The 25717-nt window shown below is 47.5% G+C and overlaps 1 protein-coding gene across 9 annotated transcripts in view; it reads right to left on the reverse strand.

Annotated features, from left to right (window-relative positions):
• The window catches only part of LOC144111045 (receptor-type tyrosine-protein phosphatase mu-like), a 392283-nt gene that overhangs the window by 132519 nt on the left and 234047 nt on the right, over window positions 1-25717 (reverse strand). For 7 of the 9 annotated variants that reach the window (XM_077644146.1, XM_077644144.1, XM_077644148.1 and 4 more), the window contains 6 exons: window positions 10572-10608; window positions 8797-8894; window positions 7859-7885; window positions 5752-5868; window positions 3228-3382; window positions 1601-1736 (listed from right to left, as the gene is read on the reverse strand). In XM_077644146.1, coding sequence (XP_077500272.1) covers window positions 1601-1736; window positions 3228-3382; window positions 5752-5868; window positions 7859-7885; window positions 8797-8894; window positions 10572-10608 — 570 coding nt within the window. The remainder of the gene's footprint in view (window positions 1-1600; window positions 1737-3227; window positions 3383-5751; window positions 5869-7858; window positions 7886-8796; window positions 8895-10571; window positions 10609-25717) is intronic. The other 2 variants (XM_077644150.1, XM_077644152.1) reach the window with 1 other exon arrangement.

A 25717-nucleotide genomic window follows, 5' to 3' on the forward strand; every position in this document is an offset into this window, starting at 1 on the left:
CCAGTAATGCCATCGCTGGGACTTCATCTACATCTGGGGCATCTGCAGCTGGAACCACCGCCGTCGCTTCGGCGGATGCGGTTTTGCGCGGCACTTAACAAAACCAGCACTTAAATTACCAAAAACACTATCAACGAGAAACTGCTCGAACTCGGAGCCTATGACACCCGACATGAACATCGCGAGGCCCACTTACAAGCACAGTATATTAGACTAGCCGCTACAGCTACCTTACGACACATGCTCAGTCAGCTAGGTATCACTTTCCCTGCAAACAATACATCCCTCAGAACACTCCCCACCCATATACACACATCAATATATGCCAAGCCGTTACCTAGGAACATGCACCCCCACCATGACCAAGGTCGAAGGAAGGCGCGTGCGGCAGCGCTGCACAAATGATACGGGGATGAGCCCGATGCTGTTTGGGTGGATGCCGCCTGCGATGAGCACGGAGCCACTGCGGTTGTCCACCAACCACACATAAGACCCCTAACTTTCGAGCTTTCTTCAGGCACCACCTCTGAGGAAGACAAGGAGACCGCTATAGACATTGCTCTGGCGTACACAAACGTCCGTTACATTAATAGTGACTCAAAAACAGCCATTCTAAATTTTACCAGGGGCAGGATTCATCCCTTTGTGCAATGCGTGTAGCGCATGCACACCCCCAGCCTCCCCCGACGCCCTGAGCCCATTTGGGTGCCTGCGCACTCGGGAAATCCCGGCAACGAGGCCGCCAACTCCTCAGCCCGAGGGTCCAGAAACTGGGCACGGGCGGACCTCGTGGGGGATTTCTCGAAGAAGTGTACGCATTCTTTTGCTGAGCTCACCGCAAACTCCCGCGTTGAGCGCCTAATCTACGCGCCACGCCACCCATCCCTCACTAAAAGGGAACATTCAATCTGGCATCGCCTGCAGACGCGAACGCTGCCTACACCAGCCAATCTTTCAAAATTTATGCCGGTACCCCCATATGCATTTTGTGCTTCCACGCCAAGGTCACACTTACCCACATCCTCCTATCATGCCCGGCGACCCCTCCGCCCGCCGGGCCGGTGACTCTTTGAACCTGGGAGACGTCACTACGGTCAGCGAACCTGGCCAGGCAGAAGATGGCCGTCAGCCGGGCGCATACGTCATGGACCAACACCGCATGAACGCTTAGATTGTGAGCGGGGTCGCGCGGAGACCTAGGAGGCCTGCGGGACTCGAATTCCCTAGCTAAATAAAGTTTTGCCATCCATCCATCCATCTCAACTCTCTTCTGCCGACACGCGGCAGCGATTGTGATTCAGTTCGAGCGAATGGCAGGCTCGCGCACTTGCCTTCATTGATTCCTTTAAAGCGAAAGCCTTTCTTGGCTCATGAGTGGCGTGGACGGAAGTTGTCCCCACGAACCGTCAATCATAAGTTGTGTGCTAAATAAAACATGTAAAAGTTGATTAAGGAACAACCCTGAGAGGCACCACCACTTCCTGTGGACACATTTTGCGGACAACATCAGGTGACGGCTTTTCGTTCGCATGAGGCATATAATGCTGTCGCATTAATAAGGCGTGCTTTGCAGAAAGCAATGCCCTGCTAAGAGACGTACCACGGTCTCGACCAGGTTGACCCTCTGCTGGCGGAGCTTGTAGAGGAGTCCCATGACGTCGACGCGCTTCTCGGCGCGCGCCATGTCCAGCGCCGCTTCCAGGAGGACGATGGTGCCCGTGCGCCCCACGCCGGCACTGCACGTCAAAAGATCGTCTATATGCCAGGCAGCATGCTTATGAGGGCGCGCATCGCAATGACACGCCGTCCGAGACGCTGCCTACTTGTGCGTGTGACCTGCATACCACCCCCGGATGGGTACAGAAGTGGAACGCCTCGTAAATATTTCGTTAACCGCCTGTTTACAATGAGAGAATCGGCGCAGTATGCGCAAGGCCCACCTTTGTCGTCACTCCAGTACCTGCGAAGGCACGCACGATGCGCCGGTCCCTTCAGCGTGCACCAAGGTGCAATAAGTACGGACTGAAAGTTTCGCAAAGTTCGTTTCAGTTACGGCGTTACGTTCTCCCTCTGATGCGCCGCTGTTCCCAGACAATGTTCGCCTGAGTTCCCCGAAAACCACAGTCAGAAGCATGTAAAGCTTAAAACCACGCAGCCACAAAACAGCGCGGTGACAAAGCAGCATGTGACCGGCAAGCACTGCGTCAAAACATCACAGCTCAAAACAGCGCTATGGGGCATCTTAATGCCCGTATATTAGAACGGGAGAACCAGAAAATAACAAGGAATTGCAGCAAAATAACCGCCACAAAACGATGTGGCTGGCTTTCTGCCAGGTGATCAGCAAGTACACCTCAAATGGGAACCGCAGACCACAAGAAGGGAACGGAGAGGACCACCCAAGCCAGCCTGTATACCACTGCCGGTGCGGAGCCGAAGCGCGGTAAATTACAGTGCACGCCATCGCTGATACGTGCCGCTATGCCATCTCTATTGGCAGTGTGCCGCGGTCCACTCGGCTACCGTTTCCTCTTCAGAATTCAATACTTCGCAGGGCACGTCCTGCTTGGCCACAGAAACCAAGGTAGCGACGGCCGTGCCAACATCCAGAACGGACGCAACAACTCCGCATGCGGACTTCCGGTCAGGAAAAGAGCACGGAACTTAGGCTGATTTTGCCCACAACAGGAGAGCGCTCTGTGTAAAGTCTTCGTTCCGTTTTTTTTGTACATTTAAAGCTTACCTCGTTTCACCTTGATAACAAAATAGGCGCCATTCTGTTTTTTTTTTTAACTTTCCAGAGTTTGCTAGAAGATTGGGCGCAGAGCTAAGCGCATGGTTCCAAACGTTTCAACACGACACTGTCGATCGCACTCAAGCGACGACGTCTACCACCTGACGCCGTCAGCTAGCGTTGCCCACTCTATGGTTTACGGGGTTTAACGTCCCAAATCGACTTAGCCTATGAGGGGAGCCGTAGTGGAGGGCTCTTGATAATTTCGACCACCCGGGGTTATTTAATGCGCGCTGACATCGCGCAGTACACGGCCCTGTAGCATCTCACCTCCATCGAAACGCGCGCGGCCGTCGCGGCCGGTATCAAACCCGCGTCATTAGGGACAGCAGCCGAGCACCATAAGCACTGAGCCACTGAGGCGGCTCGTTGCCCACTTTACCGACGCATGAATGTCAGGGGCAGCAGCAGAAGAAAGGAAGCAGTGGTATACCTGCAGTGCAGCAACAGCGGCGACTTGCTGGAGGGCGCATGCGCCTTGGCCATCTCGATCATCTCCACCAAAGACAGCGGGTGGGCTGGCACGCCGTGGTCGGGCCATGCGGTGAAGTGGAACTGCTTCACCACGCGCTTGGACGCCGCTCCGGACTGCGCATGCGCATCACAGTGGGGGCCACTAAAAATACCTCACAAGTTTCTGTGCCAGCGTCGCCCATGCGGGACGACCGGCTTTTTGGTGGATAAATTGTTAGGAATTAATCGTCGGAGATTAACGCTTAGCAGAGATAGTTTTGCACTATGACAGGCGTTTGCTTGCATCGACAGACGTATACAAAAGCCCACACGTACAAATACGCGTGATGCTCTAAATATAGTGGCTTATTGTTTCTAAACAGATACGCTGCTAGAGCGGGGAGGGTCGTAGGGCAGTGTCCTCGAATGTTTATAACGTAGTCGCTTTCAATGCAGCGGCAAAAGTTCGCTTAGTTGACATAGCGTGAAACTCGTTGGGGGGGGGGGGGGGGGGAGAAAAAAATAACGCCAGGCCATCCAGCGCCCCTCGATTGGAATTGCAAGTGCAATCACGGCGCACTCATTGCCCTAAATACCCACGAGAGACGGTTTGCCGCTCGGGACAGCCTTCCCGCGCCTGTAACTCGCTATACTCAGCCAAGGTCGAAAAATATCTTCGTTGCTATCATGCTTATGACTGTTATCAGTAGCTGGCTCTAAATATGAACAGCCCGACAACCATGAGGACACAGCCAGAAATACACGCTGTGGGTGTAACGTGTTTCTTTGCCCTCGTCGTCTGAAGAATGCATAGGAATAAGCCAGGTCTACATACGCCAGCAGCTCCTCGAATGCAGTGCGTTGCTGTGAGGCCGCCCTGCGTAGGCAAGCGCGTGTACGCGCGATGTCATGGTGCGTCGTACTTCGTGGTGGGCATGCTTAGGTGCGATTATTACCAAGCGCTCCACATGTGACGCAGCTAAAGAAAGGACGCCGACGTCGTAGGGTGCGATGGGGCGCGCGCTTGTCGTCGACGAATCCGCAGAACTTTCGACGCGGAGGGAGTCGTGCCTCCGAACGGCTCAGGGGGCAGTCGTGTTCACACGCAGCAACAGAGAAGCGCGCAGCAGAAGCGCCGTGCGTTTTCTGTTGGAGTCGATCGATATGTCGCGCGGGCAACGTCATGACAACAGGACGATTAGAGACGGGCTGTGATGCGCACTAAATGAGACATGGTTTGACAGAAATGACAATTTCATAGCAGCAATGCTCCATAGAAGTAATCTATGGGCGCCATGGCTATTTTTAGTGACGCTTTCAAGCTACATCGGCCCTTGTTTTCTTTTCACCAATGAACCTCGCTAAGCACGCGATCTCCCTCAAACGACTATAGGCACCAAATTTTTCTGTCGTTTTTCTACTTTCAAAGGATGGTTAGACACTGGCATACATGAAGCACCCAGTGCCAATCGCCCACGACCGCTAAATAATTTATGATCGAATTTCTTCTTTACCCTGTTTCGGCTTCATTAACCGAACGACGGCTGTGACGTGCAATTGAACTTTAGGTCAAGTGAGGCACGAAAAAACAGAAGTATAACTGCTAGTGCGTCGTTTGTTGTAATTCTAGGCCTTTAACCAGGCTGGCCGGTTTAAGTGACAATGTGAGCTAAAACTACGTGTCAGCGTTTATGTTGCAGCTTTTCCGTGCCTCACGTGACCTGAAGACTGCACCTCACAGTTCTGCTGATGAAACCGAAACAGCGTAAAGAAGAAATCCAGTTATCATTTAGCGGTCGTAGGCGAATACCACGCGGTGATCCATGTATCCTATAATGTGTGCCGCATCGCTTTAAACAAGAAAATATGTAATAATGTTACGTGTCTGTGGTCTTTCACGCGAATCGAGTGCGTAACACGACCTTAGAGGTGTCCAGTCCGCGGTGCAAGACGAAGAGAAATCCTGTCCTTTGAATTTTATACCAACAGCAGAAAAGAAGGCTTCCGTGGCATAATCTTACCGGTACTCACCTACGGGGCAGAAACGTGGAGGCTAACGAAAAGAGTTCAGCTTAAGTTACGCAGCGAGCCATGGAAAGAAAAATGATATGTGTAACGTTAAGAGATCGGAAGCGGGCAGAGTGGGTGAGGTAACAAACACGTGTTAATGACATCCTAGTCGAAATCAAGAGAAAGAAATGGGCTTGGGCAGGGCATGTAATGCGAAGGCAAGATAACCGCTGGTCCTTAAGGGTAACGGAGTGGATTCCAAGAGAAAGTAAGCGTAGCAGGGGGCGGCAGAAGGCTAGGTGGGCGGATGAGATTAAGAAGTTTGCAGGCAAAGGGTGGATGCAGCTGGCAAAGGATAGGGTTAATTGGAGAGACATGGGAGAGGTCTTTGCCCTGCAGTGGGTGCAGTAAGGCTGATGATGATGATGATGATGAACGCAGCCTCCCACGAAGCGAAAAGAACCACCCCTGCACCCGTAAACAAAAGGACATACCTTGTGAACCTTGAATGTGCGAACTGTGTAGTCGACGAACACTTCCTCCGAGACCAGCGTCACCATGATGTCGCCGTACTTGCTGCAAGTCTCTGGCCAGTATCGCTCTACCTTGCGCTGCGTGAGAGGAACGGGCAACAGCGGTGACGTCACCTCTAGTTGCACTGCCCCGTCTTGGACGTTTAGAAGGAGCCCAGCCTCGAATTCTAATTAAACGGTCGTCGAGCCAGGCTCTCCGCGCCACCGCCTTCTTTCGCCTGCTCGCAGAGACGCGGAGACTGCCACTGCAGAGCACGCGCAGGCAATGTGGCGGAAGTGTACGCTGCATCGGCGCACTCTCCGCAACACTGAGTGCGTTCACGGTGCCCGGAGGTGTTCGCAGTTTCCGATCTCTGTAAGGCTAAACACGTTCGAAGCGTCCTAACGTCGCTTCAGCCGTATTAAAGACTACCTGCTTATATACCTTCTAGGCAAGAGAAAGTGATCTGATCGGTCAGTAACTGTTTAATTCCTTAACATCCTCGCGGATTAGGGTAATGACGGCGTCCATGCACAAGCGTCGGCAGCCTTTTCAATGTCTCGGGCTAAAGAGGCAGGCGTCCCCATGTTTTTCTCCGTCGAGCGTGCTACGACCACGAATGCCGGTGATATTACAGCCCTAGCCGCCGGCGGTGTTGCTCGCCGAAGCGTCACAACGGCCGCGTGTGTAAGGCAAGCTACAGAACACCGGTCACAGGTTGGCGGAACACAGTGACTTCTGGCTGGACGCGAGTTCTTGCTGCTTCTTGAAGCGCCTGCGTTGTCCGGTGAGAGCCAGAAAGTACTTTTGTGTACAAGGCACGCCCCTCCTGATGCGGTGCACACTTATAGAAATTTCTTTCGACAGTGCACAAACTCTCAATAGGCTTTTGGCAATAAAGTCTATAGACCTGATATAGACCATTCCTGTTTACTAGCCTATAAATATCACAAATCCTACACGCAGTATATAGACTGTCTGTAAGAAGGAAGTATAGTCTGCAAGAAGTCTACAGAAAGACTAGCTCCGAGAACCATTTCATTAACACGCGTGCCAAGCGCTTTCATCTGTCTGTGCGAAGTGAGCGAGTGCAGTGAAGCCGGGGAAAAAGAGGTGCCACAGAGAGAATAGCGCGAGGACGGCGACACCACAAGAAATGCGCGGACCAAAATGCATTCACTAGCAAACGCACGATTGTGATCACATTGACATTTTCATGACACTAAGCCGCCTCGAATTCACGATCTCAAGCTGACTAAAAGACAAAAACGTGGCCTACGGAGGCAGAAAAAACGCTGGACTTGAGAAGTACAGCTCACTTGAAGCCTACCTTCTGTCCCATCAGCATCTTCCGATGCGCTAGTGGTAGTGAATTCAGGAAGCCGGTACCAATCAGCGCCTCTAAACACTTTACCGATGGCTCTGCCTCGACTCGTGAATCCTCCTCGTGTCGCCCTCCTTCGTGCTGCTTCCGCAGTGCCATTCAACGGTGAAACTCAGGTGAGCGCAAGAAAGAAGGCAGGGACTCCGGAACTTTTTTTCAGTCGATGGGGCGGCAAACTTGAAGTTTATTTTTATGTATCCAATGTTAATATCTGAACATTCGGTGAATTTTGTTTTCATTGTGTGCACTGTTCAAAAGGTTTACTTTTTTATGCGTATAAAACTTAGGTTGATATGGACAGCTTTAGAAACATGCACACGCGAGAAGTTATAGATTGCATTAAAAAAAGTTTGCGCACGGTCTGCTAACCGTGCTCATGAGCAGCAATCTGCCAATCAATGAATTCTGTCGGCACATAACTGGTTTATATTACTGAAACGACGTGCTTTAGGGCTGACTATATGAAGCCAACTAGCTCAGCCACCGTGTGCCCTACATTAATAATGTCCTAAAATGGATGCGCTTCTCAGAGACCTGATTTCATCGGGAACGTTAGGAGCCTTGCAGCAATGCCTGCTCTGCAGATATTTGGGCGGGATACCGTTCTCCTTGCCCCTCCACCTCCCCCTTGTTCCAGAGCCCCTAAAAGAACGTGAAAAGTGTGGAACAAGCACAATTAGATAAGGCAGAGACGCAGCACTCACAGAGATGCCCGTGGTTATCCTGATGGGCTGCGGCGGGTGGGGCCGTCCAGAGAGCAGAGAGGGAGGAGGACAGATGCAGCGAGGAAGTCATTCAAAGAAGAGCCGAAACAGAAGGCAGCAACATACGCACGCTCAAGACATCGTACGCGCTCAGTCTGGCTACAGAGCTTGTTTCAAGAAAAAAAATATACCCTGAGATGCAAGTCAAGAATGCAGCGACGAATGCGTCTAAAAAGGAGGCCCTCAAACCAATGGTGCCGACCGATTGTCGCGGCATCGCGGTTAATCCCATTTGACTGAAGCATTTGCCAATCACCTGCGATTTCACGCCAGGTGATTAAGGGCGACACCATGAGAACTGGTCGACGCCATTGGTTGAAGGCATCCGTTCAGGTGTATTCGTCCCTGTATTCCTGGCTTGTCCCCGACTAAGTCCAGCGGCAGAGAATTCGTGTTGGCAAAAATGATTACTTGAAGCCTGACCTGTTAACGCTGCTGTTATTTGGCTTAATTCTCACTTCAACCAGCCAAGCAAGTGGGAAAAACCAACCCCACAGGGGCTACCTAGTACTTGCTTCACAAGCACTAACAAAGAAAGTCAAGAACCCCACGCAAATAAATCTAAAAAAAAAACCCTCCGACGACTCCGATCCCCCTCATTTTTTCATTTACACTATACTGCCAATCTTTAGCTCTAGGCTATGCACTCTTGTTTATAGTCCCACATATAGCAACGTTCGTGGAACTGTTTCCGTTCAGAGACAGCGATAGGGAAGTGTGTTAAGATGCTTCCTGAAAAGGACAACTGAGTTGCCCTGAGTTGCCCTGCAGCGCCATCGGCTGGCCGCTTCTTGAGTGCAGCAGCATTGCCGTCCACATACGTTCCCCCAACTGCAGGGCGGGCTCAAGAGGTGCCCATTCAGGGGAATGCCGCACACCTTTCCTTCTTCCACCAGGTTGGCGGCCATGACGAACTTGCAGATTTCCTCCTGCCACACCAGGCGCCAGAAGTCAGGCACCGTCTTCTCCACGGGGCCTGCGTGCACACAGGAAAGGCGGTGCCCACATCATGCGGGGCCATTCACGGTGGCCGCTCCTCGAAGGACGACACACGGCTGCTCCATGCGCTCGCTCACCTCCCGAGCACGAGGCCAGCTGCCCTTCCGCTGGTGTCGGGAAAACATGGCCTCAGGTGACTGGTGGGCCTAACGTTTCCTCTCGTGAGCAGTGACGTAGCTAGTTCTATGTGAGCGCGTCGTGAACTAACTGGAACCCGTGTTCCAAATAACCGTTTCGAGAAAAAAACGAGGAGTGGGCTGTTGCAGTAATAGCAACGCGTTCCACAGAGGTTCCAGCTACAAACGCGACAAAGACGCTGCAAGCATGTTCCACATAAAGAACCTGAATTGAGACTCGTTCAAAAGACAATGAACGGAATAAATACACTACGAAGCTTAATGTGGAACCGAGATTAAGAGTGAACGGACGACGTTGGCGTTCTGATACTCCCAAGTTTATTCTAACACTCTCGACATAAATTCCCCCAATACACGTAGCACATGAGATCACAGATCAGCACTTAAATGTTCTAATGCGAGGGGGCGTTAGAGTGCACGTGCGGCGGCAAACACTGCCGTTTGAAACCGAAATTCGCACTGGTTGATGACAATGCGACGTCACAGGCTCTGGACCGACTGCACAGTAAGTCACAAGTAAAAATAAAAAAGAATAAAATAAACTAGAATAAAGAAATAGAAATCAAATATTCTCAAAGCTAAAATAACAAAGAATTTGAAAAATTAAAACCACAATAAATTTAAGAACAGCTTCCGTGCCTCCGAAGTGATGTACACAAAGAGAACCCCAGGCCGCTCAAGGAACATATATTAATAGAGGCGCTTAGAATAGGGTGACGCAGTCGGTTAGAGGGATAGGGTAATAGCGGGGCGCCAGTGCGCAGGCGCCGGACAATAATAACGCCCTTCCGGTTATTTTCCTGCGCATGCTCACTGACGCCCCGCTATTATACCTCTGTGTCTCTGGCCGATCATCATCGCCATCATCAGCCTGACTACACCCACTACCTCTCCAAAGGCCACTCCCATGTCTCTCCAATTAACCCTGTCCTTTGCCAGCTGCATCCACCCTGTGCCTGCAAACTTCTTAATCTGATCCGCCCACCTAACCTTCTGCCACCCCCTGCTACACTGACTTTCTCTTGGAATCTACTCCGTTACCCTTGAGGACCAGAGGTTACCTTGCCTTCGCCGTACATGCCCTGCCCAAGCCCATTTCTTCCCCTTGATTTCGACTAGGATGCCATTAACCCGCGTTTCTTCCCTCACCCACTCTCCCCACTTCTGGCCTCCTAACGTTACACCTATCATTTTTCTTTCCATGGCTCGCTGCGTTGTCCTTAACTTAAGCTGAATCCTTTTCGTTAGCCTCCACGTTTCTGCCCCGCAGGTGAGTACCGGTAAGATACAGCTGTTGTACACTTTTTACCCTAATAGATAGGGTCACCCTATTCTAAAGGTCCCTAATACTACCGCGTCATACCCCTAAGGTGAAGCTTTAAGTGCTCCCCGCATTTATTTTCTCTCCAGAGTCTCCGCTTGCTGCACCGGTCTCTATCGCTTTCATCTCTACAAACGAACCTTGCGCGCGGTGGGCCCGGAACGACAGGCTGCCAGTGGCACGAATGTTTCCTCACCTTGGGTGCAGATGTAGGCCTTGGGCTTGTGGTAACCCTGCGCAGGAAAAGTGGAAACGCGTGGGTAGAGTAGCTGCTTCCTTCGGACTTTCTCCTGAGAAGGAGGCTGGGCACCAACAAAATGCGGGCCCAGAGAAGGAAATATTTCGCGCGTGAGGTTTCTCCGGCAATGGCCAGCGTACGAGAAACGCGGCCGTGAAGCGTCAAACGCGCTCCCAGGTAAGGAGCTTTTTAGTTCTCAGCAAGCGCTGGAGACTACGCAAACTGTCTTTTGGAAAGAACATTAGTGCAAAAAAGACACGGCCTCACCTCTCGATCACGTTCCACGTGACACTTGCGGTTATGTTGCTTGTCCTGTGTTTCTCTCAGCCATTTCGTGTGTGTCTTTATGCGCTATTATTTCTTCCAAAAGCTGTGCACCACCTTGCCAGACTGCAAGCCTCGGTAAACATCGCAAGCTGGTCAACGGAATAAGTAATATACACAATTCTCGCCAACGACGTCGCAAGGCTCCCTGTGCTTGCGCGTGCCACGCAATTTGCGCCCATGGAAACAACCTCAGATTGCTTAATCAGATAGCTTCAGAAAAAAATTGGAACGAATGCCACGCGTTCCACACGTGTGAATTCGAGGTCGTGATAAGGCGTGAAAATTGTGAAAACTGCTAAAGGTTTCACCTCTTGACCTTGTCAAATTTGTTGCCGCAGCTAATTTGCAAAAGAAGATGGTTGTCCTGGTCAAGTAGTGCTATTGGAGACACCCTAAAGTACGCAGCCGCTTACGGTGAAGGCCTACTCTTTCCTCTCCGCCTTCAAGAAGGCTTCTAAATGTTCGCCGAACCCCTGGTCCTTATTTGTTTGAACCTCGAGGATTTAACGCCTTCATTATAGACGCAGTACAGAAAGGTTTCTACAAGTCTGCGTGAACACGTTTTGCAAGATGGCGTCGTTGTGAAATAAACCCTTCCCTAGCACTGGCGACTGTTGTTAGTCGGGTGCCCTCCCTGCATCAGCCACACGCACCCCAAAGAACGGTGTTTACAGAACGACGGGGATTCTGCCCCGAAGACGCTCACTTAAGCGTGGCCCGCATGGAGCGTTTTTCCGGGCGTTTCGTCGGCGTCGACGGCAGCGGAGCGTTTCTTTTTTTTCTTTTTTTTGCCGCCAAGAAGGACGTTTTTGCCAAATTGTCGGGTTCTGGCGGAACAGAAAAAAAAAACGCCGACGCCGGGAAAGGGCAGCAACAGAGGGCCAATGAGAGCCGGAGCGGGCGTCACGTGATTCTGGACGGAGCCGCGCCGGCGCACCAGGCTACAGTAACCCGGCCAAGGGAGACGCGCTCGCATGGAGGATGCGCGCTCGCGAGCATTTTGTGCGCGAGAGCCAGCGGCTTCACTTCGCTTCCTCCGCATCCGTCTGACTGCAGTGTGGATGGGGGCGCGCGCATCGCACAACTGGGTGGCAAAAAAACGGCACTCACCTGCTGACCACGCGGGAGTGAATTCGTCGACGCCGGAGAGGGCGTCGGGCGCGCGACGCGATTTCGCGGGCAAAAAACGCTCCATGCGGGCGTCTTTTTGGGACGAATTCTCTCTGGTTCGCTGACCACCACTTTGCACATCGGAGCAGATTGTTCTGGGCCCGACCGGGATGCTTTGCTTTCAGGCGCCTTTAGCGCCGGGAGCAATGCGCAGAGGGCGCAAGGTACCCGGCAGCTGCGCGCACGCCTGCCGCATCGGGACCAACCGACGCGTGAGCACTGGAAGTGGGAGGGCTCCCGCTGCTGCTAAAGGCGTCTGTTAAGATGACCTCTCAAAGCGGAGTGACACTGAACGGAATTACGAGACGGCCACCGGCTGCAATTCACTGCCGCAAGGGAGGCACTCTCGTCTCCTCTGCTGCGAGGCCCTCTAGCCCCGAGCAGACCGCCGTATTGCTGGAATGGCCGGTGCAGGTCATTGCTTGCGTGTTGTGTTGTGCTGTGCCCCACTGCTATTCCTTGTTCACATTAATCACATTGCTAATATTTCTTCCAGCTCCGACATTGCGTTAATGCCTGATGACTCTAATGTTTTCTTTAATGACCTGAGTTTGGAAGCTGAATAAAATGACCCAAATTATTGTTTTGATAAATTAATATTGCGGTTCCGTGCCAACCGGTTAGAATTCAATGTTTAGAAGACAAAGTGGGGAATATTCACAGCTACAAAAGTCCTACAATATGAGCCAAAAGTACAGTATAAATCAAACACCGCCCAATGTTTTCAGTCGATAAGCTTCCTTGGAGTTCTATTTTACGAGAACTTACTGTGGATCCATAATGTAGACCAAGTTAGAAAGAGAGTTTCGTGATCAATGGGTCTCCTAAATAAAATTCAGACTTTTACTACCAGTGTGGCTTAAAACAACTGTGCTTCACTCTAATACAAGCTGTTATTCATCATTTTACCACGCCCCGAGTGCTTGATTCCGCTGTCTGCGTGTATGTTTTTGTGTATCATGTTCAAATGTACATACAAGCGCTTTAGTATTTAACCCCCCCTCCTTGCTGTAACGCCACGAAGGCGATGTAGGTATTCGATAAATGAATAAAAAATAGATACTGTTTGCTGATATGAGCCGAGACAACACTAACAAATTTAAATTTTCTGCTGTGGATGAAAGTCTTTGGATCCATTGCTGACTTGCTTTACTCAGAAAGAACAGGCCAGGGGTAGAACGATTTGAGGATTTTGACGATATTTCAGTTAAAAACCCTGCGGTTTGCAGTCAGAGACATAGCGTGCAGTTAAGTTTGTAACTAATTTTATTCTACCCGCAGACATTGCGCAAAACTCATATCTTCAACACGTCGCAATAAAATCACGAAAAGCAAGAACACACTAGGTTTCAAAACCCTTACACACCAGATGCTAGCGGTTTTGAATGAGAATAATGACATTTAACATCTTATCTCCGGGCGCTTAAAAAAACAAAGAAAATATCTGCATCAGAGTTTATGAGCGGAAATTGCGATGAAAGTGCTCAACTCGATAAAAATCAACAAACTACTTGATCGCACATAATATTCTGCAGATTTTACTAATCTTATTCTTGAAGGTCGCATTGGAGAAGGAATGAGCTTGCAGAAGAGTTCCTTAACTTTTTAACGATGCTGTTTCACAAAATACACCCCAATCACTGTAAAACCAATATAAAAGCCAATGATCGCAGTGTTGTTTTAGATCCTACAGATGAAAATGAAGTTTGCCGTATTTTTGCCTCCTTAAATAACAGCAGACTTCGTGATACAGATAACATTTAAGTTATACCAATAAGATACGTAATTACTGTACAGCTTCCATTCTCAACCATATTCACAACCTCGCTTAATCCACTCGTCTTTTTCCAACCTAAACGCAAGCATCAGAAGTGATCGTTGTCTACAGAAAGGGAAATAAAAACGTATATCAATTCTTGATCTGCTGTTCATTAGTGAAGGATTTAGAGAAGGAACTGTTACAATTGAACCCGGCATATCTGACCATAAGTTAATTTCTTTTTTCTGGAAGGTTGAAAAGTAAAAAAACACATGCGCTTGAGGCTACATTTAAGGAATTTAATAGAGCTGACGGTGCGGCGATTATTGACTATATTGATGAAAATGTGACAACATCTGATGATGTGGAAAGCTCTTGGCAATGGTTCGCTAATGTGCTTAGTCATTGCATTAAAAATTACGCTCAAGACAGAAAAATATTTATAAGGCGGAAACATCTATGGATTGCTCGTGAAATTACACACCTTAAGCGTAGACTTCAGAGATATATCGTAAGAAGCATGGGACGTCAACGCCACTGTTTAAAGAATTCAAACATGACCTATTATTAAAACTGAGCTGTGCCAGGACTAAATGTTTTTCGCACACTTTAGCAGAGTTTCTAAAGACTGATCCGCAGAAATTTTGGCGGCACTTGAGTAAACCGAAAGAAGAACTTACTAAAATAAAAGATAGCGACACGATTATCACGGACGCTGCCGAAATAGCTGAGAATTTTAATCAGTATTTCTACGAGGTGTTTTCAGAATTAGATGAATATGAAATAAAAGCAGCTGCTGCACCAGAGGATGGCATTGAAGTAACTCGTGAGGGTGTCCTGGCGGTGTTCTTGAATCTGGACACTAAAAAATTCGCTGCACCCGATGGTCTTTCGAATGTATTTTTGAGGCGATACGCAAAACAAATATTAGGTTGCCTCGCAGACATCTTTAAACTGTCATTAGGAAGTGGAAAAATTCCTTCAGATTGGAAAATAGCACGTGTGGCTCCTGTATATAGAAAAGGTGATTAATTGTCAGCCGGGCCGGATTAAGAAAAATGGGGGCCCAGGGCTAATGCGCATGACGGCCTCTTTCCCTATACTGAACCCCCCCTCCCCCATTCCCGCCTGCTACGCTACTGGAAATATGCATGCTTCATTTTAATTGCACCAAATTAAACAGAACGAAGCGCAATCAACGGGATTATTATTATTATTGCTGTTGTAAGAAAAGCAACAAAACTTGTTAGAAACGCGTGCTGTTGTAAACACCAAAACATATGTTCACTTTGTGATTAATGTGCGTTCTGTTTTAAGCAAAAGCTAGGCTTTAAGGAAAAGTTTAGTGCACTCAAGACGAACAAGAACGTAGAAAAGACAACAGAAAAGCTCAGGTGTCAATCCATCTGAAACTATGCTTTGCTTGCATCACTGACTTTAATCCCGTGAGGAGACGCATGGTTGTATCGAAAAATTCTTTATTAAAATTCAAGCATAAGACCGCAGTAAACCTTATACACGTTACTCCATAGATATGCAATAGATATATAGAATACTTAAGGCAATACAAACACCATAAAAAATATATAGAATACTTAAGGCAATACAAACACCATGAAAATGCAGTACAATACCGATGAAAATTACTAACTGTAATTACAAAACGTTATTTGAAAATATCTTCGTTAAAGATAAGACAAGCAAGGACGACACCAAATAAACGTGGAACTATCAAAAACAACAAAAAACAGTTCTTTATAAGCGTGCTAAATATCACAAGAAGAACAAACAAGGGACGAACAACGAACATTTCCATATCTTGAATTACACTGCTCGGCGTTTCATTGGCAACGTGGCGGCTGGGAGGCGACACAACGAACTTATTGGAACTATTCATGTATATCGCAAACAGTCCTCCTTTGAAATGGCATCTTTCGCGCCTTCGCTTTGGCAAAATGAGATATAGTCTGTTCGAAGGACAGATCGCGGAGGAGGTCACTTTCAAAGGACTTGATAGCAAGCGAGTTCACCTTGTCCGCAAGGAGCCTCGAACGAAGGCGATTTTTTATCAGCGACAACTTGAAAACGATCGTTCGGTCTCACAGTTTGCCACGGGTATGCTTCAGTAAATTCGCAAAGCAATAGAAAGGTTCGGAAACACATCAATAAGCTTTCTTTCGAGCAGCAACTTCATTATTCCAAGGGGACTCGTGTCCTGGCACACAGAGCTGTGCAGAAAATTCGCAAACTGAACGATTTCGGCGGAAAATGCTGGCTCTAAATCATTTTTGTACGTTTTCACCAACTTCTCAGCCTGCTGTGCCAGAGAGGCCTCGCTCCCAACTTCTGTCAGCAATTTTAAGAATCCAAACCTTTCGCAAAGTTCAGTGTAGGCAGCCTATCGCACTCGAAAAGCACAGCCTAGACTGTCAAGTACAACATTGTAGGTCTCTACGATACAGTTTTTCTACCTTGTAGCGCACTATCGCTTTTTCCGTCCGGGTGCTTACTCAAAACGATGCGTTTTCCCTCATGCTGATAACAATGATTGGTCCTTAGCGTGCGTGCTCTCTCTTCGAAGGTATCAAAGAGAGGTCGAAAAGAATTAACAAAGCCTTCTAGAGAGCTCAGCGGGTCAATAGCAGTTGAAATGTCTAGGCCTAATTTCCGAAGTGCTACGCTCTATTTGTCAAAGCGCTCCAAGATTTCATTCCCGAAAATCACCATGAATGCAGTCTCTAGATTTGTTATTTTCTTGGAGAAAGTGCGCTTCGTTCCTAGTGTCACCGTTTTCTTCCTCGTTCTTCGATATAGCTTCCATGCAACACAAGACTGCATTGAAATCTTTCACAATGGCCTTACATGATTCAGCGTGTCTTGACCACCTGGTCTCAGAGAGACTTTTCAAAACAAGCTGCTGGCCAGTTCCGCCCATGCTGTCCAAAACATACCTCCATCTCTTAGCTGAGGCAGCAAACAACACACAGTCTCTGAATTACAGTGAAAAAATTTACTGCCTCAAGGCAACTGTCAACGATACACGCGCCAACTAAGTTCAGTGAATGACCAGCACACGGGACGTAGATTGCAAATTCGTTCCGGCGTTTGATTTGAGCTTGCAGTCCTTTGTATTTTCCTGACATATTACTCGCATTATCATAAGCTTGGCCCCTACAATCATCAATTGAGATGCCATTGGTCGTCAAGAGGGACATCACGGTATCGAAAAGATACAAGCCGGTATGCGATTCGATTGGAACAGATCCAAGAGAGCGTTCGTACACTTTACCATTTAAAAAGTATCGTCAAACAACTAACAGCTAATCAACGTGAGTAAGGTCTGGAGTCGAATCAACAATTAAAGAGAAGTATTTTACGCGTTTCACTACGTCAACGAGACGTCCCTTGACAGCCTTTACCATATGCTGGATAAATTCATCACAAATAGTTTTTGACAGATACGATGGGTGACCTTTTCCTTTGTTCATGTAGCGTTTGATGTGCTCCTCTAGAAAGGAATCAAACTTGGCAATGGCCTCAAGCACTCCCATATAATTGCCATTTCTCGGTGAACCAAAAATCTCCTCACTGCCCCTAAACGCTAGGTTGCGCTCAGCTAGAAGCTTAACTATAACAACTACGCTCTTCAACACCTCTGTCCAGTAAGCGGTCTCAGTCACAAGATGCTTAACCAGCTCCTTGTCAATTGTGCTGCTCGAGTTGGAGCGGGCGAGCCATGCTGCCACGCAGTTCCGGTGCTCGACGCAATTTTCATGTGCGCAAACCTTTTGTTCTGCTCTTTTCCAATTAGAAAAGCCGTGCGTGGTGAAAGCACTGGGGCTGCTTGAAATCGAAAATTGTTTACAACATGAAACAGTAAACGGAACCTTTGGACTCCGAGTACATTAACCAGTGCCGCTCGTACGCCTCACCATTTACAGCCTTTCGCACGAAAAGATGAGGTGACATATAGCGTTTCAGAGTCTTGTATTGCCTTTCGGAAGGCGAAAACTTTTCTGCCCGATTTTGAAAATACAAAAGCTCTTTCTCAAGGCATGCACTCCGAAAGCTGTCAGTAATAACGTCCAGCCACTTAGCAGGGTCACCTCGTTGAATCACGCAACGTACCTCTTGCTGCGGTGGTGTCTGTACTTCTCTGTTGCCGCAAAGAGAAGCCGTCTCATTCGTCCTCTCGAGGCACACTTTGTGGGTGGGAACATGATTATTTGAAGCCAAACTAACAGGAAACAAGGGAGTCAATGCTGGGAGCGTTGTTTCCTGCCACTCGTCAGTAGAAGGAGGCTCATCGGGGAGGTCTGGCACCTGTTGATCAGATGTAGTAGAGATCGGGCGTGGCAGACCGGAAACCTGGAGCTCTGTGGCAGGGGCCCGTCCGAGTAGCATAGACGTTGCTGGCTCAGGAACAGGACAGTGCTCAGTTAGCGTCGGTTGCTCAGAAATATGGACGACTGAGGTTAGCACCGTTTTCACAGGATCCAAACAACCAAGATGAGTCAAACCTTACTTCTTGCCAGGAAACCGTGGTGATGGAGTTGGCAAGTCCTTCACAGAAGCGCTGTCGGTACTATTGAGAGTTTGGCACGGACTCTCGGTAGAGCGATTAGACTGCTCCCCGGAAGCTGCATTCAGTAGGAACATTGTCATCTTTGGTAGCTTCTTTTCACGCTTTTCTCTTTCTAACTTCGCCTTTCGTTTAGACGCACCACTTTGATGCTTCCGACCGAGCAATTTCGCATGAATGGATGCTAATTGTTCACCGCACCGAGCACTTCGTCAGTCCGACGCAACCGCACATGTCCAACAGTGACCGTCCCTATGACTGGCGCACGCTGCCTGGATGGTCCGTGGCTGGCCGAGAGTGGTGCGTCCCCCGGGAGATCCTCAGCGGGCGGGCTTATGCAAGCTTAACCGGCGGCTTCTCGGGGCTGAATCGCACCCCGCGATCAACTTCCTTTCATAGACGCGCGCCGCGTCTGTCTGTTACTAGCGCCAAAGCGTGCGTTCACATACGCATAGAGTTCCTTGTACAAATTCCCTCCTTCTCCGTACAAATTCACTCCTTCTCCCGTTCCGGTCTCGTCTTCCTATTGGCTAGGAGCAATCGTCTGTTCTGGGAGGTTCTCGATTTCCCTTTCGCCCCGTCGACGCCGAGCGCGAGAACAAAGAAGGGGAGAGGGCGACTCCTAGCGCGGGCGATGTTACACGCCCTCCGTCGCCACTGAGTCATCTTTTTCTACTTCTTTCTGGAAAGTTCGGCGGCCAGTCTGACCTACTTTTTCCGTCCAGTGCGCGCGAGGGTAAGCAGCCACTAGGCAGGAATGGGCCCTGCAGATAGGCCTTTATGTCCAGCTCTCCAACTTCCCCCTTCACTCTTCTACAACCCTAGCCCAAACAGTGAATATTCCATGCCCCACGGCACGCGGACAAAAGCACGTGTGACGTCTTCTTTCATTTCCTGCCTAGGCTCTGCCTCAGACTCATCATCATCTGCTATCGGACTCATCCTCCCCCGCCCAAATTACCATCACAGTAAAGAAAAGTCGAATGGGAGGCACTGTTGGGTACTGCAGCACATCCTTTCTAAGAGAAGGACAGCGGCGGAACTGTTCGAGAGGTGGAGGGTGGCGTGGTGGTGACTAGAGGCAAGGGAGATTTAGGTCCTCATCCCACATTACATGTTTTAGGTATTTCCCCCTTGCCCCTCCTCTCCAGACAGACTGACAGGAAACCACGAAAACTCTTCTAAGCAAACGCACCTCGCTTCGTAAGAAAGAGGGCCCCGCCGGGGTGGCGGGGGATTCCTGTTTTTGCAGCTCGACAATTTCTCCCCAAATGATCAGGTTAAACGCATGCTGTTACATTAGGCGGGGGCCCCGTCTGCTCGTTCTGGTTTTCTCACTTCATACATGTCGCTCGAAGTTCCGTTGCCCATGGTTCCATATACTAGGCAGGTTAGAATAAATGGGCCTCCTTCTCCTACTGTCCGAGGTGAGGCCCTGGGCTGCAGCCCCCTTAGCCATCCCCTTAATCCAGCGCTGATTGTCAGTTTCAAATTATCGGCCTGTTTCAATAACATGCAGTTGCTGTAAGATGTTGGAGCATATTGTAGCCGGCTACCTGCGAAAGTTTCTGAGTTACCATAATCTTTTGTCAGATAACCATCACGGGTTATCCACAGTTACTCAGACTGCTTTGTCTGTGCAGGAATTTGTGCGGGCGCTTGATATGTCCGGCCAAACGGACGTGGTTTTCTTTGATTTCAGCAAGGCCTTTGATAAGGTGCCACATGGCAAACTTCTCTATAAGTTGGAATGTATGGGTGTGCCTCTTTTATCATTCGGTTGATTCAGGCCTACCTAACAGACAGACGGCAATATGTGGAAATTAATAAGACCGCTTCTAGTGTTGTTAGTGTGCACTCAGGAGTTCCGCAGGGTGCTTCGACCATTGTTGTTTTTAATATATGTCAATGATTTAGTTACGGTTGTTCCTGAAGATGTTTCTGTTAAGTTATTCGTAGTCGACTGTGTTGTGTTTAAACATATTTCATCGGAACAAGACCACCGCTCTGTACAAAAAGCAGTTTTTTCCATTGAAGAATGGCGTCTGAAATGGGCTATGGAACAAAATAGTGAAAAAATTGTTCTCTCACGTATAACTAAAAAGAAAGTTTCTCAGTTTTCTTCCTTACCTTCTTCGCGGCAATATGATTTTGGAAGTTGAGAAATATAAATATTTAGGTGTAAACTTGAAAATAAGTTAAAATGGTCGGCACACATTATTAATATTTCTACAGCTGCATTACGAAAGCTATGGGTTTTACGAAGCTAAAGCTGCCCCAGCACACTTAAAAAGATTGGCTTACGAAGCTTGTATTTGGTCTTTACCTGAATTTGCTTCAGTAGTGCGGGACCCATACAGGAAAAAAGACAATGATCCTTGAAAAAGTCTTGGGAAGGCGGTTAGGTTCACACACGGAAAATACAAAAGGGAAGACTCTCCCTCGCAGTTAATGATCTCAAATAGCATTCATACACTAGAAACCCGCAGAAAGATTAATAAATTGTTTAATAGTTTAAAAGGAAAAAATAAACTCAAGCTTCCAGAGTGCATTAAGCGTCCTCTACTGAGAAGGACTCAGAGCGTTCATGAGCATTCACTTGCTCCCCTTTTCGTCAATACTAACAGCTTTAAATACAGTTTTTTCCCTAGAACAGTGCAAGATTGGAATTCGCTACCGGCGTCTGTTTTTTCCTCACCAAATTTTTCTGATGCGTTACATCGTCTACTTACCCGCTAATATTGTTTATATGTATGTATTGTATCCATGTGCTGCTAATATTGTATAATTTTATTCTTTTGGTATCCGTCTTCTGCTAATATTGTATAATTTTATTCGTTTGGTTATGTAACAATGTTAATTCATTGCTACTTGGGCCAAGCAGTGGCCTGCAGTATCCTGAAATAAATGAATAAATAAATTAATGAATAATTATATAAATAAATAAATATGTTCAATTATCGACCATTCTCAATCCTACCGGCCTTTTCAAAAGCTGAAGAGAAAATCATCTACAAAAGATTAATTTCTGCTTGAAGTTCCACCTTCTTTCCCCTTCCCAGCATGGCTTTATCCACGGCAGATCGACCGAAACGCGTTGTTAACGCGAAAAAAAACATACTAGAAGCAATCTAAAGTCATGACATTTGTGTCAGAGTCTTTGTGCACTTTTCAAAGGCTTTCGACAGCATCAAACAAGCACATTTGAAAGTAAAACTGGAATTACACGGAATACCCCTGCATCTCATAAACTCTTACCTCAAACAACGTTTTCAGAAAGTCCAAATAGGCTTCCATCTGTCAGCATTTCACCAATTTGTACCGGTGTACTGCAAGATAGTATTTTAGGGCCTCTTCTGTTCGTGTTTTATATAAATGATATAACTATAATTAATGAAAAACCATATGTGATGTGTCCAGACGATAAACGCTTATTTTTCCTTTAAACTTTTTCTTCGATTTATAAATGAAGCATTGGATGGACTAAGAACATGAGTGAAAACAATGCATTTCATTTAAATGCCGAAAAAAACAAGCGTTTCGTCTTTCCTGCTAGACAATTAGTAATTATTCAGAACTCTGAAATAGGGATTGGGAGCACCAACACAGAATTCAAAGATGACTAAAACACTACAAATACTTTTCCACAATCACATGAGCTGTAACTCTCAGGTAGAATCTGTTGTCGCTCACCTGTCAAGGTGCGTTGGCATTCTTGCTAAATTCCAATACCTCCTTTCTGTCTCAGTTAAGTTAAAGATATATAACGCCATTGTTTTGTCTCATTTAAAGTAGAATTATCTGGCTTGCACACTACGACAAAAATAAATATGCGTAAAATATACATGTTACAAAGAAAAGCTGCCCGTTACATAGCCAATGTTCATTACCCTGCTCCAACCAATCATCCACTACCAGATCATACCATTTCATAGCTTGTACGAACATTATTTAGCATCCAGATACAAAAAAATCTTTGTAGTATGATAGTCGAGTGTTTCCAGACATCTCTCGCTCGAAATATCCCGGCTCATATCCTCCGAAGTGCAGAAAGATTGTTTCTTCCTCTTTGATTTACTAACTACAGAAAACAGATGGTGTGTTTCAACAAGCCCCACTTACTAAGCGAAGTAGAGTCTATGATTATTGATATCACGAAGAACAGCTGGTGCAAATTTGAGCCGCTTTAACATAAAAGGGAAACCTTGTTAGGATGTATTTTTCAGTCCATGTCTAAAATATTCTGCATGTGTATACTCTACGTGTGTAAAAAGTGCTGTGTGAAGTGTGAGCCGATCGTCTGATATTCGCAATACACTGTGTCTGATTTTCCTGCTGTATGCAATGTAAAGGGGGGTACGATGGTCCCTCTAGTGATCTCCGATCACTTTTTACCCGGACCTACCCACATCTGTGATGTAAATAAACAACTTGAAATTGAATTGTTAAAAAAATTGAAAACCCAAAATTTCCTCTTTTTACAAATTGCTGAACGTTCTTAGCATCTGCAGAGAAGTATCTGCAGTATCTGCCGAAGTACAAGTGGACCATGTAAGCGTGGCAGACGACACCAGTGAAATCTGCGAGTTTTTTGGAGCACAAAGACCGCCTTCGCGGCATCGACTCGTCAATGTGTCCGGCGGCACCATGGCAGGCGGTAGTTACAGCTCGCTCTGCTTAATTTTACACGTAAGGTTTCAGTATGATTTGCCATGCTGCAGGAGTGACGACCGTATTTTGTTGGCGCTGCCAGACCCACACCTGACAAATTTTATATGTTCCTTGTTGCGTTCACTGCGAGCGATGCCATTGCTTTCAGGCGACATTGAAACTAACCCCGGTCCTGGGGACGCAGCAAAGGTGGAACGAATGTTCCAAGATATACTCGCTAGTCAAAACAAAAGTCAGGACTTATCCGTGCTAGCAATAAAAGTGGCATCGTTTGATTAGCGATTAAACAAACTAGAGACATGGGCACAAGCTACAGCAGATGTTGTTTCGCGTCTATGTGACCTCGAATCTTAGAGGTGTCCTTGAGAGGAGCGATCGGAGACATGACGACCTTGGAAATCAGTCCCGAAAGAACAACTTGGTGATTTTCGGTCTGCCTGCTGTAGAAACAGCTGAGACGCCTGAACAGCTGCCTACATTAGTCACGGAGACGATTGCCGGTTAAGTGCAAATAAATTGCAAAGACATCTAGCGCTGCCACAGGCTTGGTGCACGTAAAAAGGAAGAGCGTAGACCTATTATAATCAGGCTACTTGGCAACAGATCTAAGACCGAGATTTTACGAAGTGCACACAAACTTAAGGGAAATTATTTATACATAAAATATTTCTCTCCACGAGTGCGCCAGATACGTAAGGAGCTCTCGCAGCACTCCGAGTGTATCAGAAAGGATTCTAGCAAGGCCCAATTGCAATGCGATTGCTTGATATTTAGAGACAAGGTGCACAAGGTGGGACAAGGTGGGACAATGTTGGTAAGCGTATCGTTAAAGGCACTCCTACCTCGCGCATTCTCAAAGCATCAAATGACACTCCACTGTAACTAGTTTAACACTTCTAAACCTGAATGCCCGAAGTCTTGCGAACAAGCAGGTCAATTTTAGTGGTTTGTTGAATGCCACCATCCCTCTATAATATGTGTTACGGAAACCTGGCTCAACGATACAATCTTAGACACTGAATTCTTGCCTCCAGGCTACTCTGTTTTAATAAAAGATAGGTCTTCAGGGCACAGTGGCTGTGTAGCAATCCTTATCAAAAGCGGTACTGAATTTTGCTAGCTGCCTAAATTGCTGTCGCCGAGTGTGTTTCGTGCAAGGTTTCTGCCTGCGGCTTTGTTATCATCGTCTGTGCTGTGTATCGTCCTCCTAGGAGAAACGTGGACACATTTGGAATCATCAGTGACTACATTGTTGAGCAGAGGCTTCACACCTTTAAACTGATCATCGCTGGCGATTTTAATGCTCGATTACCGACGCAGCGCAAAAAATACGAGGACAAGCCGAGCACACGAACACAGCGATGATCTTACAACTAATGGTTTATTGAGGGCGAGCCACGGCTTAAATGCGGTGGCAAACGATCTCATATAAAGAAAGGAACACATCTAGAAAAACAGGAATGGCATGACAAAAGAAGAACCCTTCGCCTGGTAACAGAGCACATGACTAGCTGAACGTTATCCTTTTAAGTGTCTTTTAAAAGCCGAAGCTCCTTATCGGACAGGGCTATCGAAGCAGTGCTGACGCTGTGATCTTGGTGTTCGTGGATCTCATAAGTTTCAACGATTTCTGTGGTGGTTTTTGACGTGACCATGATTCACGATTTTGCACTGGCTGAAAATGGGCAAACATGGTTTTTCTTATCCGTCTTTCTTCTGTCTGTGCAGTTTCTGCGGTGAACGCCGAGATGACCGGCCGTAGTGTCGCTTACGTTGGTGTGTTCCCGTAGCCGGTCACTGAGGCATCTGCCAGTCTGTCCCGTGTAGTGCTTGCCACATGTTAGCGGAAGCCTGTAGACAGGTCATTTTCAGCGAGTGGGAAATCGTGACGGATAGTGGCATCAAAATCACCAGAGAAATCATTCAAGCGTACGAGGTCCACAAACGCCAAGATCACTGTGTAAGCACCGCTTCAATAGCCCTGTCCGATAGGGAACTTTGTTTTCTAAAAGACAGATAAAAAGTCACGCTCAGCTGGTCATGTGTTCTGTTGCCAGGCGAAGGGCTCTTTTTTGATATGCCCTTCGTGTATTTTTGTTTGTGTGTTTCTTTATTTATTTGAGACCGTTTGCCACAATATTAGAGCTGTGACACACCCTCAATAAACTTGAGTTTTAATTTCAGCGCTGCGTCCGTGTGCTCTTCTTGTCCTCGCTTTTTGCGCTGTGTCGGTAGTGACCAACCAACATGCCCAAACTTCCACATTGTTAAATATTCCAGTTCAATGGCGCTCGCTTGGCTTTCCTCTACCTCCCGCGATAAGGCAGTGTGCGATTCTTGAATTGACATGACTGTGCCTTTCGGCTTAACACTAGTCGTTGATATCCCCATCAGAGAAGGTGCTATCTTAGACCTTGTGTTTATTGATCAGCAGCTGTTGCAGAATGGTTTTCTATGTGAGGTTGTTGACGGTTTGTCAGACCAGAAGGGAATTGTAGTTAGCTTTAACATCGTTTGTAAAACCTATAAGCCTATGTATGATAGCGTTCTGAATTTTAACTCACCTGATGACTCCATTGTCAACATGATGGCACC

The sequence above is a fragment of the Amblyomma americanum genome, chromosome 11 (genome assembly GCF_052857255.1).
Source record: "Amblyomma americanum isolate KBUSLIRL-KWMA chromosome 11, ASM5285725v1, whole genome shotgun sequence".
NCBI lineage: Eukaryota > Metazoa > Arthropoda > Arachnida > Ixodida > Ixodidae > Amblyomma > Amblyomma americanum.